General features: G+C 40.5%; 1 protein-coding gene across 1 annotated transcript in view; it reads left to right on the plus strand.

The window, feature by feature from the left end:
• The first annotated feature begins 232 nt into the window (after positions 1-232).
• Positions 233-18,027, plus strand: part of ttll12 (tubulin tyrosine ligase-like family, member 12) — a 39,168-nt gene continuing 21,373 nt past the window's right edge. The window contains exons 1-9 of the mRNA XM_063058119.1: positions 233-397; positions 2,676-2,836; positions 3,695-3,893; positions 4,344-4,503; positions 7,310-7,443; positions 8,665-8,741; positions 13,559-13,675; positions 14,320-14,514; positions 16,311-16,422. Coding sequence (XP_062914189.1) covers positions 272-397; positions 2,676-2,836; positions 3,695-3,893; positions 4,344-4,503; positions 7,310-7,443; positions 8,665-8,741; positions 13,559-13,675; positions 14,320-14,514; positions 16,311-16,422 — 1,281 coding nt within the window. The 5' untranslated portion in view covers positions 233-271. The remainder of the gene's footprint in view (positions 398-2,675; positions 2,837-3,694; positions 3,894-4,343; positions 4,504-7,309; positions 7,444-8,664; positions 8,742-13,558; positions 13,676-14,319; positions 14,515-16,310; positions 16,423-18,027) is intronic.

The raw sequence follows: 18,027 nt of genomic DNA on the forward strand, positions 1-18,027 counted from the left end.
TACACTCAGGGAGTAGAAGTATAGCTAGGTGATCAGACTTCCCGAAGTGAGGGCACGGAATAACGTGGTAGGCAATTCCTCTTCTTTTTCACACAAACTGTGAGAAATTTTTATTGTAATTTTGGACCGATATCGGTTTTGCCTTAGAAAATGAGGAGACTTTTTTTTTGTCGGGCGATATATATTAGAATCCTGTAGGCGGCGACTAAACATTACCTTTAAGCGGCGGTGCGCACGGAGCCGGGGTCTCTTCAGTTCACGTGTGGCGAAGATGGAGTCGGGTGCGGGGCCGGAGGAGGATTTCCAGCTTTTCATAGACGTTCACGGCGCGGCTCTGCGAGCTTCAGGGGTGCCTCCGCTTTACTGGAAAAGCTTGCACCATAAACTGGCACATGAGGTTGTGGCCTTTGATGATCTGAAGGCGGCTGGTCGAGATCTGGACATGTGTTGCAAATTCTTCCGGGGCGTACAAGGGAATGTTACAAACTGTCTAGCTGGCAGTTCATTTTTTTTCTTGAATTCATCAAATAGCTATATGTTTCCTTAAGGAAACAAAGCGTAGGCCAGGAGGGTATGTTTTTAATTTGCTGATGCAGCCCATGAGACCAGATTAGGAATGGCTGGTCTGTATTTAAGGGAACGGTGGGGCGGGGGTGAGAATCGGCCTGGATTTTCACAAAGTAGGCTTTTTTACCACTCCTGAAGAAGGATGGTTGGAGAAATAATCGATGTTCATGCAGGACTTCTAACGTGCAGCGTGTCCCAAAGTAGTAGGAAGTATAGTGCCTTGTTTGGTAGATAATTAATGCCTTGAATAAATGACATTTTTAATCTCTTTTGATTGCGTCTAGGGGACAAGTGAAAGCTGGCAGCTAACTCCACTGCCAATCTGAACAGAGTGGAAATAAACATAATTGTATTGCCTCTGGGGAAACGTCTTCAGACAGAAGTGGTTAATATTATTTGATCTAGAGGGCTAGAATTAGAAAACTGCAACAGGCAATGCTGGAAGTGTTTAACAGGTCTGGCAGCATCTAGTGAGAGAAATTGAGCTCATGTTTCAGGATGATTATGTCAGAAGTTTAATTAACCTGAAATATTAACTGTTTTTCTTTCTGAATGCTGGTGGAGTATTTCAACGTTCAGTGCTTTCAGATTTCTATCACTTTTTTTTGCACCAAATATATTTGTCCCACACTTACTGGCAAATAGTTCTGCATTCACCAGCAACTTTTATGTGTGTTGGTTGAAAGAATAGTTCTGTTCTGTTTGAAGTATACTGACATGGCTGAAGGTGGAAAATGTGTTTACTAGTATGATACAAGGATGTCACTTTAGAACAGTGATGAAGAGGAATTTCTTTAGCCACAGGATGGTGTACCTGTGAAATCCAGACTTGATTCCTTGAGAATCACTATAACCAAACTTTGAATTCACTGTGCTGGCTGACCTTGTTAATAGTTAATTGGCCTCCATACTGATCCTCACTGACACCAGAGACTGCCGGGCCATCCAGTTCTCACTTATAAGTCCTCCATGATCATATTGATTGGAATAATAAAAATAATATACATTGCCTGACAAGATCTGTGTAAATTCGGTCACAGAGTTCTTCTTCTGCTGTAGGTGAAGGGTCTCAAACTGGAAGGTCAGCTGTCCATCAGATGCTGCGTGATCCACCGAGTTCCTCCAGCATTTCAGTCTCTTGTCTCTCTGCTGTGGATCTCTGTGTCCAATGGAAACACCTCATTCAATGCTTTTACTATATGATTGAAAACAGTTCTTCACTCAGATTGATCAGGGCATGACGTTGTTTCCAGGTAGCTATAAGACAGATAAGTATTGCTGGAGTAACTGGACACTATGGGGTAGAAGGCTGAGATTATCGTTTGAGCAGTTGAGGGTCAAGGGGATGGGGCCAGATAAACAAGACAGTTCACAGGGGTACTGGGACAAGAGCAACTCTTTTTCGACAGAGCTTTGTGGATCTGAGGTTATTTCCAGAGTCTAACATACAAACGTCCAGAGTTCAAGATGAGATTGAATGGAAGCAAAAAAAAAATGCCCATCAGTTATGGGAATATTTTAGCAAATATGATCAACTTATCCATTGGTAAGCATTGACGTGCTAGAAAAAATTACCTAAAGTTACCTATTTCTCAAATGAAATTTCACTCTGGGACGCAGAATATTATTATTTGGCATGTGGGTATTACTTTCCATTTGATTGTGAGGAATTTTAAACCACTTTGATAATTCTGGGTAATTATCATCCTGAGTAGTGGAAATGAGAGAATTTTGAAACATGTTCTGTTTGTAAAGTCACTAATTAGCTTTGAATTTGTTCGGGATGAACATTGTAGTGGCTGTATCAAATTATTAAACTTAGCAAAGATGGAAGGGGCTTGCATTTATGTACTGCCTTCTGCAGTGTAAATGTCACAAAGCATTTCACGGTTAATTAAATTGTTTTGAGGTATGACAGCGAGTTTGTACAGGTTCCCATAGCTCTGTGATATGTGTTTAAGATTTTGAGTTCAGGGAACAAAAGTGAGAACCAGTCTATTAGCTTTTCTGTAAAGTATGTCCTTTCCCTTGAAATTGTGAACTCTTTCCACCTTTTGGCCAGTCTTGCTGCAATGGAAATTGAAGTGATATTCATTCATTGCCTTCAGGTGTTTGATGCGGGTGAAGTATTTGGGATCATGGAAGTAGAAGATGAAGAGGTTGAAGATGATGATTCAGAGCAAAAGATGTCTGTTAATCCAGGGACACCCCCTGTTTACAAAGTCATTGTCACCAAAGAAGATGGGCTTCAGGCAGCAAACCCAGATAGGTAAGAGACAGTTCTTATTTTTTGCCCTCTTTAAACACTGTCCTCAGGCTGTGATGTAAACAAAAGTGCTTCTACATGTCCTCAGTGTTTTACTGTGGAAAGTTTCATCTGACTATATTTGAGTTTAGTTTAATTTAACTCTCTCCATTTACTAAACAAGGCTGCATCTTTTCTGAATTTATTAGCTTTAGTTGTAATTTGTCTGCACTTGCCCCCTTTGCCTCATCTATCCTGTCTAACTCTTGCACTGGTTAATTGCTACTGCAAGCTAACTTTATGCTATCGGTAAGTCAACTTTATTACAACAAACCATTCTGAACATCAACCTTTTAGTTGGGACTGTTTGTCATTTCTCCTTCATGTGCTGAGAACATTACGTGCTGCATCTCATCTGCTGTGGGTGAATAAGCCAATATTTTTGTCTGGCATCCTCTGTGAAGCTGAGCTCATTGTTGTTTCGTTTGGAGGCTTCACTTGAGCTTTCCTGTTTTCTGTCCTCCCTTCCTGTTAACCAGCCTTGCTCTTTCAGGTACCTTCAGCCATGCAACAGACTGTCACAATATATTCTTGTTGCCTTGTCACTGTCCCACATTTCAGTCCTCCTTAAACAAATGTCTGAATATTTCCTTCCTTGGCTAACCTTTGACTAACAATTTTAAAGTTTGGTTCTTTGACCTAAGGATGGAAAGGCAACTAGTGGAGAAGACAACCTGACATATTGTGTGACCTACACTTTAGAGTACTGTATTTTGTCTTTTGCAAGATGAAACATATTTTACAGCATTATAGCTGTACTTGATCATTTACCATAAAAAAAATTTTGGGCACTATTTCCAATAATTATGTCCTGTATTACAGTATTTTCTTAATAGATCATGCCTGGACCTACCGAGTGGGTCAAGCTCGTCAGCAGCTCTGGGAAATCCCTGGCTTGCTGCACCGAATGGCCAACCTTACTGGGGTGGAATTCCATGGAGAAGTCCCAGATGACGATATCATTGACAATGTGCTGGCGGAGCTGTGGGCCTTTAGCCACATGTACAAGCTGAACCAAGGGGTAAGAAGGATGCTATTTTAAAATGCAAATTTAATAGAAAAAATATTTCTAATTAAGTTGTACAATGCTGTGATTGAAGCTGCGTTATTAAATGTTTGTAGTGTGAGATTTTTCACAATAGTGGATCTAATTTCTGAGGGATCTAAATGTTAAAGGGTAGTTTAACATATTGGTTGCACTATACCAGTGTTAGCGGTGTTATCAGCAATTCACTTTGGCAAAAAGGTAAAATACTGTTTTTCTACTTAGCAACTTTTGATTCCAAAAGGAATACTCTTTTGGGCAGATGAGGTAATTTCCTTTGTAAAGGGTGATTTGTTGTGGTGATGCAGTAATCAGATATTATCGTTTAATTGACTTTAAAGCTGAGGGGATGGTTATCATCCTGCCTTGTGTTCCATTTGGAAAAGTTGCATCGAAGCTGATTTTATTTCTTCTGTCCATCCGCAGTCAGCTGAAGAACAGGTACCAATTTGGTATGTCATGGATGAGTTTGGGTCGCAGATCCAGCACTCTGATGAACCAACGTTTCAAATTGTCCCTTTCTTTTATGGGATGGGACAGATGGCCTTCTCCTTATTGTGGCCATTGCAGGATCTCAATCATGGAGGTGAGTAGAAACCCTGGTGGTTATTTCATAAAATTGTTTTAATGTATTTTGCTGCTAATAGTTGCAGATTGGGGCACCTGGTTGCTAATTTATATCAATTTAGTAGACTCCGCACTTTTGCTGTTGTAGTCATAAGAGAAGATAAAGAAGCAGAACTAGAACATGCAGCCCTACAAGCCAATTCCATATTGAGGGAGAATACTAGTTGTATTTCTTTGTGTATTGAATTAAGAATGGTGTTTTTTAAATTTTCACAGGTACTGGGTTTGAACTCGTGTTTCCAGATCAATTCTTTATGTCTCTTAATGAATTGACTACTGTTACAGAGCTATATAATCGTATTTTGAACTTTAAGGTTTTTATTTTATAACCCACCAGGTTTGCAGTGTGATGCTAATTATTTGAAAACCTTTGGTAAATATTTGCTCTAAAGCTAGTGTACATGCACCGAGGATTTTGCTGCAGGTGCTCTTTAACAGTTCACTGACGTGTCCATCTGCTGTAGTTGGACATGGTTCCTAATTGATTCATTGCCTGAATCTACTCCTGAAAGATGTCTTCATCTTTCTGCTTTCATTTTGCACTTCTGGTTGTAATGTCTGCAAGAAATTGAAGGACAGGATTTTAAAAAGAATTGTGTGTGATATGCGTAGTGTTTGTTAAATTAGTTTTGTCAGAAACCAGAAAACTGACAGGTCTAGAGTAGCTCTGAGATGTCACCTGCTTTAGTGATGGGACTTTCCATTAAGTCATTTCTGAGATGTCTTCCTTTTTGTGATAGCATAGCTTCTCTTCTGAAGTAGGTGGCAAAATCCTTAATTACATATCATCAACTTCCAGTACTTCTGCTCCCACACCCTCTCTTGGATAGAGCAAGGATACGATTCCTTTTGTCTTTATTCTCCACTTTGCCTGTCTCTATTCAATGGATCATCCTTTAAAATTTCCCCCACTTGCAGTAAAATCACACCATCTGATTCATCTTTCTTTCCACTTTGAGCATTTTGGTCCCTTCAAGAATCTGAGCTCCATTCTTCTGCCTTCAACAATCACTCCTCAGAGCATTTCTCACACAATCAAGGGAGATGTAATATCTAAACACAAGAGTATGCAGTTGCTGGAGGAACTCAGCAGGTCAGGCAGCACCTATGACCATCTTGATGCTTCAGGCTAAACCCTTCATGAGGACTCTTCAACAGATGTAATATCTGTTTTTTTTACCTCTTCCCATCCCACCGTCCTGGAATCAAAGCAGTAGTTTAGATGTTGTTTTGTTTATTATTATTATTATTCGATTGATATGCAGGGATGTTGGCTGTATACCATCTTCATTGCAGTATTTATATTGATATACAAAAACAAATTTCCTGTACTGTGGAAGACGTCCTGCCTCGTCCCTGTTTCGAAGACGCTGCGCCCCAGCGGCCTCAATGACTATAGACCGGTGGCATTGACCTCCCACATCATGAAGACCCTGGAGAGACTTGTTCTGGAGCTGCTCCGGCCTATGGTCAGGCCACACTTAGATCCCCTCCAGTTCGCCTACCAGCCCCGACAAGGAGTTGAGGATGCCATCGTCTACCTGCTGAACCGTGTCTATGCCCACCTGGACAAGCCAGCGAGCACTGTGAGGGTCATGTTTTTTGACTTCTCCAGTGCATTCAACACCATCCGCCCTGCTCTGCTGGGGGAGAAGCTGAAAGCGATGCAGGTGGATGCTTCCCTGGTATCATGGATTCTTGATTACCTGGCTGGCAGACCACAGTACGTGTGCTTGCAACACTGTGTGTCCGACACAGTGATCAGCAGCACTGGGGCTCCACAGGGGACTGTCTTGTCTCCCTTTCTCTTCACCATTTACACCTTGGACTTCAACTACTGCACAGAGTCTTGTCATCTTCAGAAGTTTTCGGATGACTCTGCCATAATTGGATGCATCAGCAAGGAAGATGAGGTTGAGTACAGGGCTACAGTAGGAAACTTTGTCACATGGTGTGAGCAGAATTATCTGCAGCATAATGTGAAAAAGACTAAGGAGCTGGTGGTAGACCTGAGGAGAGCTAAGGTACTGGTGACCCCTGTTTCCATCCAGGGGGTCAGTGTGGACATGGTGGAGGATTACAGATACCTGCGGATACGAATTGACAATAAACTGGACTGGTCTAAGAACGCTGAGGCTGTCTACAAGAAGGGTCAGAGCCGTCTCTATTTCCTGAGCTGAGATCCTTTAACATCTGCCAGACGATGCTGAGGATGTTCTACGTGTCTGTAGTGGCCAGGGCTATCATGTTTGCTGTTGTGTGCTGGGGCAGCAAGCTGAGGGTGGCAGACACCAACAGAATCAACAAACTCATTCGTAAGGCCAGTGATGTTGTGGGGATGGAACTGGACTCTCTGACGGTGGTGTCTGAAAAGAGGATGCTGTCTAAGTTGCATGCCATCTTGGTCAATGTCTCCCATCCACTACATAATGTACTGGGTGGGCACAGGAGTACATTCAGCCAGAGACTCATTCCTCCGAGATGCAGCACAGAGTGTCATAGGAAGTCATTCCTGCCTGTGGCCATCAAACTTTACAACTCCTCCCTTGGAGGGTCAGACACCCTGAGCCAATAGGCTGGTCCTGGACTTATTTCATAATTTACTGACATAATTTACATATTACTATTTAACTATTTATGGTTCTATTACTATTTATTATTTATGGTGCAACTGTAACGAAAATCAATTTCCCCCGGGATCAATAAAGTATGACTATGACTAAATTTGGAATCACTTCAAAACTTTCACTGAATGTTTTATGTAGAGGAGGTCACATGGGATCATACGCATGGTGAGCAAAACCCTCTGATCCGGAAGTGCATGTTGTTGCCGTGGCAACCAGCTGATTTGAGGGAGGTTGATGCAAGCATCAGTGAGCCACCAGAAGATTATTTTAAGGTAAGGACTTGAAATGACATAGTTGAACACCATGAAATGGAGAAGTCAAATTAATATTTTGTATTTTACCATACTGAGTAATATAGCTATTAATTTGAAGATTTTGACTTTTAGCTGTTAGCAATCTTGTATGTTTTATATCTAGGGATTTTATCTTTTATCTCATCTGTATTGCTGCTCCTCTGTCTGAAGTTGTTGACTCTTTGCTGGGGTAGCCTGGGTAGATGTTGGTTTCATTGTGATCTTGTCAGTTGACCAATCTTTTAAGTCTTGGCACTACTTTTTTTGAGGGCTATTTAATTATGGTGAAATTTAATCATGGTGAAACCCTGTTCCCTGCATTTACCCCTCTTCCTGAGAGGCTTTAATGTTATGGTAAAGAGCCAACATTTCAAACCACTACATTCTTTCCGATGAAGAGATTCCCTGAAAGCTTTTGGGTTGGGAGCTCCAGTATTTATGCCCAGAAATGGTATTTCTGAATTGGTGTGGTATATGACTTCAAAGTGATGGTGTTTCCTTTCCCTGAGATCCTCCTTGTTGGTCGAAGTCAGAGATGTGGGAGATGTTGCTGAAGTAACCTCCGAGTTACTGTTTTGTAGATGGTGGTGCACACTACAGTCACTGTGTGCCAGAGGTGCAGGAACAAAAGATTTGGGTAATGGGTGCATTGCTAGTTGGTTGGGCTGCTTTGCTCTGAATGGTGTCACTTGAGCGTGGTTGGAGCTGCAGTCATCGGGGCAAAGAATATCCCAGGGTGTTCCTGACATGCTTCACACATAGTGAAAAGCCTGTGGGGTGGTAGGAGTGGGCCATACACCTTGGGATACCTGATCTTTGATCTGCTCTATCTAGGATCTGCAGTATTAATATGCTGGATCAGTTGATTTTATGGTTGGTGGTGATATTTATGTAAAGGCGGTGCTAGTCAAAGACAGGTGATTAGATCCTACCTTGCTGAATGGTTATCTAGCACTTTTGAGACATAAATTGTCCCTACCACTTACCCATCTGTGCCTGAATATTGCCAGGTCCTGCTTGCTGTGGGCATGGGCTTCCTCAGTTGTTGATGAGTTGTCAATGGAATTGAATAATTGTGCCATCATCAATAAACTTTCCCACGTGATCTTTTATGGTTGGAAGAAAGTTATTGATGAAGTATTTATAAGAATATATTTATTTGTTTCAAAATATTAATAAGATTCATTTTCTGAATTTCAGGATATTTTAGCTAGCAATAAAGAAATTCTTCCTCTTCCAATAGAACCACCAGTTTATCAGAAGGATAAAATTTTCAAGTATGTTTCAACCTTTTTGTGCCTTTCAATTTTCTCATATTTCTGAAGGTAATGATAGTGGTGGAGTTCAATCTGTACTGTTTGAGGTAATTGCTAAGTTATGCATTTATCAGTATAATAGAGGTACTCAATTAAAAGGACGGCCTTGGTTCTCTTGGACAGCTCCCTTTTATTTATCTCTTCAGTTTACACACTGCCTATTTATTCAGTGTCCTTGACAGATCGTTCACTTAGCTCCAGTCATCAACTGCAAACAGCTGTTAGTTTCAAGAGCGTTTTGCTTCTCTGAACTTTCTCAGAAATGCAGCATTTTGAAACGTACTAGTCTAGCATTCTGTGATTTGGCAGCATCTATGGTTCAGCATGTTTTGAACCTGTATTATAGATCTATTCTAATTAACTCAGATCTGAACTAATTTGTAGCTAATTAACCTTTTGTGATCTCAGCCGACAGCTTTTCCAACTTATCAAAACTTTGAGTTGCCAGCAGTTCTCGGAATCCTTGCATGACTTGGCAAGTGTCTATACTTAAAAGAAACAGTTCTTCTGTTTGAATGAAGCAGATTGTGGGTAATTTCTGGAATGTATTCTCTGAGGTCTGGCACCTGTCAAGTCCCAAGCGTGCCAGTCTAGAGTGTTTCAACCTATATTATTTGGTTTTCTCAGAGTTCAGTTTGAAAGATCTTTAGAAGCCAAAAAATACATAGTCACTTTTTCAACCCTCAATTCCACCATTTAGAAGTTAGGGTAATGTGATCCCACTAAGCTTTTGATAGTCGCCATGAAGTTCCCTCAGAGAAAATCTGACACTACGCAAAAAATTTGTTGAGGTAAAACGATCCTAATAACTTGGTTTAAAAAAATGGGCTGTGATAGTTGACTTTTTAGACTTTTGATGCTTCAGTGTTTTCCAAGTAAAATCCATGAACACAATTTTGAATGAAGTTTGAGTGTATTTCTGCATGTTTTTATCTTTCTTTCTCCTTGTATTGCATGTAATAAATAGTCAATGTGGTACCTTGAAAAAGTATTTGGCCCCCACAACTATTTTCACATTTTACTGTCTCATCTTCTAAACTGTAAAATATATTGAGGTAGGATTTTTTGAGCTAATTTACAAAACATTGTGCACCATATCAAATCAACAGGAAAAATTCCAAAATCTGTCAACAATTTACTAAAAATTAAAAACAAAAATTGTGATGCCAAAAAAGTATTCATCCAATTTGTAATTACTATGCTAACTTTTCTCAGGTGCAATACTATATATTAACTTAGCAACTCACCCAATTTGTTGATGTAGAGAATTGGAAGATCACCTGAATAAATATCCCATCTCTCTAAGAAATTCAACAGCATAGTATTTTCAACAGACCAAACCAAAATTTAAAAAGAGCATTCAAGGCAAGTCAGGGAAATTATAGTAGAGAAGCACAAATCTGGTAAAGGATCCAAGACCAGCTCAAAGCCACTGAACATGGAGCTCTGCAGTCCAACATGAAAAAGTGGAAAGGAATATGAAACAACAGCCACACTGCTAAGGTCAGTTGGCTTTTATATACTTAGTTGCTGGGAGAAGAATGTCACTTGTAAGAGAGGGTATTGTGACTCTGGGTGCATCTGGAGATGAGGCTCATGGCCCCCAATCTCTAAGGCCTTGCACAAAAAGAGTATTTATGGAAGAGTGGCAAAGAAGAAGTCCTGGCTTTTTTTTTAAAAAGCGTATCCTTGCCCATAACACTTTGCAAATTGTCACTTAGAAGATATTGTAAAGATGTGGAAGAAGGTCTTGTAGCCAGATGAGACTAAAGTGGAATATTTTGGCCTCAACACTAAGCAGTACATGTGGTGTAAATGTAATACTACACATCAGCCAGGTAACCTGATCTGTACTGAAAAGTATGGTGGAGGTAATATCATGCTATGGGTATGCTTTTCAGCAGCAGGGACTGGGAAGCTGGTCAGGATTGATGGGAAGATAAGTGCTGCTAATTACAGAGATATCCTGGATAAAGAAGTTCATCTTTATCCAAAGCACACTGCCAGATCAAACATGGAGTGGCTTCAAATGAAGAAAATTGATGTCCTTGAGAGGAGCAGCCAGAGTCCTGACCTTAACCTGATCAATACACGGGTGTTAGTCTGCTTGGCAATCAGTGGTGAGCAGTGTGCCATGGGTCGGTTCTGGGCCCGCAGCTGTTCACGATATACACTAATGATCTGGAAGAGGGGACCTGGTGTAGTATAGCTAAGTTTGTTGCTGACATTAAATTGAGTGGAAAAGCAAATTGTGCAGAAGATACGGAGGGTCTGCAGAGAGATATAGATAGGTTAAGTGAATTGGCAAGGGTCTGGCAGATGGAGGACAATGTTAGTAAATGCGAGATCATTCACTTTGGAAGGAAAAATGGAAAATCAGATTATTATTTAAATGGCAAAAAATTGCAGCAGGCTGCTGTGCAGAGGGTCTTGGGAGTGCTTGTGCATGAATCACAGAAGGTTGGTTTGCAGGTACAGCAGGCTGTCAAGAAGGTAAATGGAATATTGGCCTTCATTGCTAGAGGGATTGAATTTAAGAGCAGGGAGGTTATGCTGCAACTGTATAAGGTACTGGTGAGGCCTCAACTGGATACTGCGTGCAGTCTGGTCTCCATTCTTGAAGAAGGATATACTGGCTTTGGAGCCAGTACAGAGGAGGTTCACCAGATTGTTTCCAAAGATGAGGGGGTTAGACTATAAGGAGAGATTGAGTCACCTGGGACTGTACTTGCTAGAATTCAGAAGGATGAGAGGAGATCTTCTAGAAGCATATACAATTACGAAAGGGATAGATAAGGCAGGAAAGTTGTTTCCACTGGTAAGTGAGACTAGAACTAGGAAACATAGCCTCAAGAATCGGGAAACATAGCCTCAAGAATCGGGGGAGTAGATTTAGGCCGGAGATGAGGAGGAACTGCGTTTCCCAGAGAGTGATAAATCTGTGGAATTCTCTGCTCAATGAAGTACTGGAGGCTAGCTCAGTAAATATATTTAAAACAAGTTTGGATAGATTTTTGCATAGGAGGGGAATTAAGGGTTATGGGGAAATGGCAGGTAGGTGGAGTTGAGTCCATGGCCAGATCAGCCATGATCTTATTGAATGGCAGAGCAGGCTCCATGGGCCAGATGGCCTATTCCTGCTCCTATGTCTTATGTTCTTATGATTGTCTCTGGCAAGACCTCAAGATTACTGCCTACTGCTGCTCCCCAACTAACCTGGCATAGCTTGAGTAATTTTGTATTGAGGAATGGGTAAATCTTGCTCCATCAAGTTGTGCAAAGCTAATAGAGACTTATCCAAAAAGACTGCTGGCTGTAATAGCTGTGAGAGGTGGATCAACTAAGTACTGAGCAAAGGGATGAATACTTTTGACTTGCTGGCATTTCAGTTTTTGGTATTTTTTTTCATTTTTCATGCTTTAGAACTTTCCCTGTTTTTGAGCCCTACAGTGGGGCGGGGGGTGGGAGGAGCATGTGATTCACAAATAAAAGTTCAGTTAAATTGATCGAAATCCCTGGTTGTAATAGTCATTTATGTGAACAAAGGGTTGGGGGCTGAATACTTTTACCAGGCACTGTACTTCAATTTCAGCTTAATTAATAAATGCAGAGGAGTTTCCTAGAAGCATGAGTGGCATTTATATTCTATCTGATAATTAGACTGAGAGGGAAATTATATTCACTTTAGGGAAGTCTGAGATCATTTGACTTGAACCTAAGAAGAATGAAGGATTAGCATACTTGATGGGAAGCTAGGATTAGTGGAGGTTTTGAGGTACCCAGACAAATGATTTTAAAACCAGTGGACAAAAACAGGCATTGTTTGTGTTTATTTCAGGAAATTTGGAATTCTATCTTTTCCTTAAACTTTGTTTTGATTGCACTTGGTAGCATTTTTTTTTTGGGCACTGAAATTGGAAATGTTGTATTAATCTGGAGAGGGTTAAGCGTAGATTAACCAGAATAACACTGGATAGGAAGGTTAAATTATGAGCCTCTTTTCCACAAATTAGACTTGATTCCCTAGATTGTAGAAGATTGATGGGTGATCTAATCAATGTTTTTATAACAACTTAAAAGGATAGAAAGTATATGCTGTATGGGATAATTCACAACCAGAAAAAGTAACAAAAATTAAAACAACACACATCAAAGTTGCTGGTGAACGCAGCAGGCCAGGCAGCATCTCTAGGAAGAGGTACAGTCGGCGTTTCAGTGAAGGGTCTCGGCCTGAAGTGTCGACTGTACCTCTTCCTAGAGATGCTGCCTGGCCTGCTGCGTTCACCAGCAACTTTGATGTGTGTTGCTTGAATTTCCAGCATCTGCAGAATTCCTGTTGTTTGCGTTTTTAAAAATTAAAACAGGCCTGTTCATAGATGAGGTCAGTGCATTTCATACAAAAAAGGTTGTAGAATTTTGGATCTCTGTGTCCCACAAGCCTGTGGTTTTCTTGACTGGTTGAAAACTTGACAAACAAAATGAATAATTGTTGTTCAGGAACTGAGTTGGAGTGAAAGGACTAGGGATGAAGTGTATCTTTGATTTAGTAGAATGTAGTAACAAATTGGAGGGGCTAAATGGGTTACTTCATGCTCAACAATAAGGAGGAGGTGGTTGTAGGAGGAAAAGAATGTAGTCAAGATGTGCTTGTCTCTCTTGAGTCTGAATTGTCTCGTGTATTTTTTTTAATTTTAATTTTGCGTCCTTTTTATGAAAGCACAAATTGTTTACGTGAACCACTTGTACCTCGTGTTTTAACATCTATATTTTTTGTCTAGGGTTTATACAGATTTTAAACAAGTGTTGAATAGTCTGAATGCTCCGCGCTTTGTCTTTACAGAAGATGAGGAGGAAGCAGATATTCTTTATTTGTGTGATCATTTTAAAGACTACAGGTCAGTGGCACATTCTTAGCAAGAAGAGTTTCCGGGGTAAATTAATCCCATCAAAATTCAGTTTTAATTGCAAAAAACAAGGCTACTGTGAAAGTTGAACTTGTTAAAGAGCAGATTGGCAAAAGCCTTATGTTGGACGATGGACAGATTTGTCTTTGTCATGGCAACCCTCAACCCTAGGCTGCATGCTACTTGGACTGACGAGATGAATCTCCACACTATTTATTGCCCGAGAGTACCAGTAAAATGTATTGGAATTGAGGAAGGAGGCATTTAATGGGTATTTCAGTGGATGAGGAGAGTGTCTAGCAGGAAGTGACACTGAAAAAAATCAGGCTTGAATGGTTCATGGCATAGTCCTATTTCTTGTGTGAAACATTTTGAAACTTTGAGGGATATGGGAATGGGCACAGAAAAGGGATTGTGGCCAGCTTAGATCTATCATGTTTCCTGGGAGGGGAAAATGGCGGACATGGTGGTGTATTTTTGCTCCTGTTGTGCTTTTTTTTTCCCCCCTAACTTTGTACTTTCTACTATTCTACCATGTTCTTTAACAGCGATATTAGAACTTATTTTTATGTAATCAATGTAGTTCAATTGACAATTTTCACATTCTTTGTACGTTTTGTTTGAAACATTTGCAGGACTCTGAGTGAGAAGAGGCCTCATGTTATGGTCAATCAGTTTCCATGTGAAAGCCTACTGACAGTAAAGGATTGCTTGGCTGCTGTGGCTAGGCGAACAGGAGGCGTGAATGGTCCAAAATGGTTGCCACTTACCTATAACCTTTGCACGGAGCTGCCTCAGTTTGTTAGCTGTTACCAACAGCGTCAAGCCAGGTAGGTAATGCTGAGGTTATGTTTTATTGAATTTCCTGCTGCAGTGTACAGTGGCATGCAAAAGTTTGGACACCCCTCGTCAAAATTTCTGTTACTGTGAATAGCTAAGCGAGTAAAAGATGACCTGATTTCCAAAAGGCATAAGGTTAAAGATGACACATTTCTTTAATACTTTAAGCAAGATTACTTTTTTATTTCCATCTTTTACAGTTTCAAAATAACAAAAGAGGAAAAGGGCCTGAAGCAAAAGTTTGGGCACCCTGCGTGGTCAGTACTTAGTAACGCCCTCTTTGGCAAGTATCACAGCTTGTAAACGCTTTCTGTAGCCAGCTAAGAGTCTTTCAATTCTTGTTTGGGGGATTTTCGCCCATTCTTCCTTGCAAAATGCTTTTAGTTCTGTGAGATTCTTGGGCTGTCTTGCAGGCACTGCTCTTTTGAGGTCTATCCTCAGATTTTCGATGATGTTTAGGTGTGTTTAGGATCATTATCCTGATGCAGAAGCCATTCTCTTTTCATCTTCGGCTTTTTTACAGACGGTGTGATGTTTGCTTCCAGAATTTTCTGGTATTCAATTGAATTCATTCTTCCCTGTACCAGTGAAATGTTCCCCGTGTCACTGGCTGCAACACAAGCCCAAAGCATGATTGATCCACCCCCATGCTTAACAATTGGAGAGGTGTTCTTTTCATGAAATTCTGCACCCTTTTTTCTCCAAATATACCTTTGCTCATTGCGGCCAAAAAGTTCTATTTTAACTTCATCAGTCCACAGGACTTGTTTCCAAAATGCATCAGGCATGTTTAGATGTTCCTTTGCAAACTTCTGACACTGAATTTTATGGTGAGGACGCAGGAAAGGTTTTCTTCTGATGACTGTACCATGAAGGTCATATTTGTGCAGGTGTCGCTGCACAATAGAATAGTGCACCACCACTCCAGAGTCTGCTAAAACTTCCTGAAGGTCTTCTGCAGTCAAACGGGGGTTTTGATTTGCCTTTCTAGTAATCCTACAAGCAGTTCTCTCGGAAAGTTTTCTTGGTCTTCCAGATCTCAACTTGACCTCCACCGTTCCTGTTAACTGCCGTTTCTTAATTACATTACACACTAAGGAAACGGCTACCTGAAAATGCTTTGCTATCTTCTTATAGCCTTCTCCTGCTTTGTGGGCATCATTTATTTTAATTTTCAGAGTGCTAGGCAGCTGCTTAGTGGAGTCCATGGCTACTGATTGTTGGGACAAGGTTTGAGGAGTCAGGGTTTTTTTAAAGCTTTGAAATTTGCATCACCTGCCCTTTCCTAACAATGACTGTGAACAAACCATAGCCCTAACAAGCTAATTAAGGTCTGAGACCTTGGTAAAAGTTAACTGAGAGCTCAAATCTCTTGGGGTGTCCAAACTTTTGCATGGTGCTTCTTTCCTTTTTTTATTCTAAAATTGTACAAAACAAAAATAATACACTAATCTTGCTTAAAATGTTGAAAAGAATGTTTCATCTTTAACTTTGACTTTTGGAGATCAGTTCATCTTCTACTCACTTAACTATTCTCAGTAACAGAAATTTTGACCAGGGGTGCCCAAACCTTTGCATGCCACTGTATGACTGAGAATTTGTAGCTGTTGCTTGAAGAGGCGGTGGACTGGTGCACGATCAAGAAGGATATTATTTTTCCTCGACTGACATTGCAGCCTGCATGTGAATGGTTGAAGTATTTGCAGTAAAGTAGTCACCAGAACACCACAAGGGATCATCTTTATTCTATAATTTATTTTCTAATTTATCTAGTTTTGTTTCTCAGAGGTGAGGATAATCACTGGATCTGTAAACCCTGGAACCTTGCTCGCGGTCTGGACACGCACATTACAAACAACCTCAACTACATCATTCGCCAAAGGGAGGGTACGCCCAAGGTGGGTTGGACTTGACCTGAAAAATTATGGAACTATGTGGTTATTTGCAGGACACCCGGGGATGAGTCACCGGGCAGGGTGGTGGCAAAGTGCCTTAAGTACTGTGATGGGTCATAATTGTCCCCCTCGTATGTGGTTTGTTTTTTGGTGGAGTAGTACCTGCATGGTACAGCTGGTTATTGCTACTTGTTGAGAGAGAAACTCTTGATCTCCTAATGTACTTGTCATCAGCCCTTGCACTTGTCTACTTGCAATGCACTTTCTCTGTAACTGTATTGATATATATTGTATTATGCTTTCTTTTGCTTTCCCTGATGTTCTTGTGCAGGAATGTTCTTTCTAGATGGCATGCAAACAAAATCTTTTCTCTGTATCTCGGAACATGCGACAGATATAATAAACCAGTATCCAAACACAAAGAGCAAACATGCAGAGGGGATGGAATCTGTTGGAAGAATCTCTTGGGAGAAATCCCTATAAAGTCAAAATAATGTTGCAAAATACCTTTTCAGCACAATGATAACAGATGATTAAATTCAGCAGTTTCAGTCATCGTAATTACACGGTATACAATATTTTTAAGTGTAAGCAAGTGGTTCTGTAGAAATATAAATTTCCAATAGGAGCAACTTCATCAGAAGCAACACTTTTTAATATCTGCTTATCTTTTTTGGGTGAGATCCAGACTCCCAAAGTATCTGTCCCTCAATATAGTGGTAAATTAAGTCTCTCTGTGAAAATAATGGTGATTATTCTTGTCCTTGAATGATGGTGACGTTCTTGTTTCTTTTAACTGAGTGCTATTCCTTTAACTCCTGAAGAATTTTCCATGCTTAATAATCTCTAATAGTACAGTCGGCCCTCTTTATCCACGAGGGATTGGTTCCGGGACCCCTCGCGGATACCAAAAAACGTCGATGCTCAAGTCCCTTATTCAACCTGTCTAAATGCGGTGGTCCTTGGGACTCAGCGGAACCCCGGACCTTATTTAACCTGTCTCAGTGCGGTGGACATTAGGACCCAGCAGCGGAGCTCTGAATCCGCAGTGTTTCTGTTCACAAAAATAATCACAATTTAAAATAAAGTGGAAATAATAAAGCGATCAGAAAGAGGCGAAACACCATCGGTTATTGGAAAAGCGTTAGGCTACAGTCGGTCAACGATCGGAACAATTTTAAAGGTTAAAGTGAGAAAATCCCTGCTCCGATGAAAGCTACAATTATTACTAAGCAACGCAATGGTTTAATTATTGTGTTTTGGGGTTTTGGGTTTTTGATCCTTCACATCAACCCGGCAGGGATGGAGAGCGTGCTCGGGAGCAGTCTGTCACTGGATCAAACTTGGGAATTTCTGTTACTGAGCCCGGCGCTGAAACATATGTTTCTTAAGTTTTATATGCATAGAAAGGTAAAATATATACTATATACTAAGACAAACATTTGACTAACTGACTCTAAATAATACCAGATGTACCTGTTCCGACTTAGTAAGAGAACTTCGGTTTTTTCGATTCCGATCCATGATAACCTACGCACATCCTCCCGTATCCTCCCGATTACTTATAATACCTAATACAATGTAAATGCTATGTAAAATAGTTGTTAT

This window comes from Mobula hypostoma, chromosome 9 (genome assembly GCF_963921235.1).
Source record: "Mobula hypostoma chromosome 9, sMobHyp1.1, whole genome shotgun sequence".
Classification (NCBI taxonomy): domain Eukaryota; kingdom Metazoa; phylum Chordata; class Chondrichthyes; order Myliobatiformes; family Myliobatidae; genus Mobula; species Mobula hypostoma.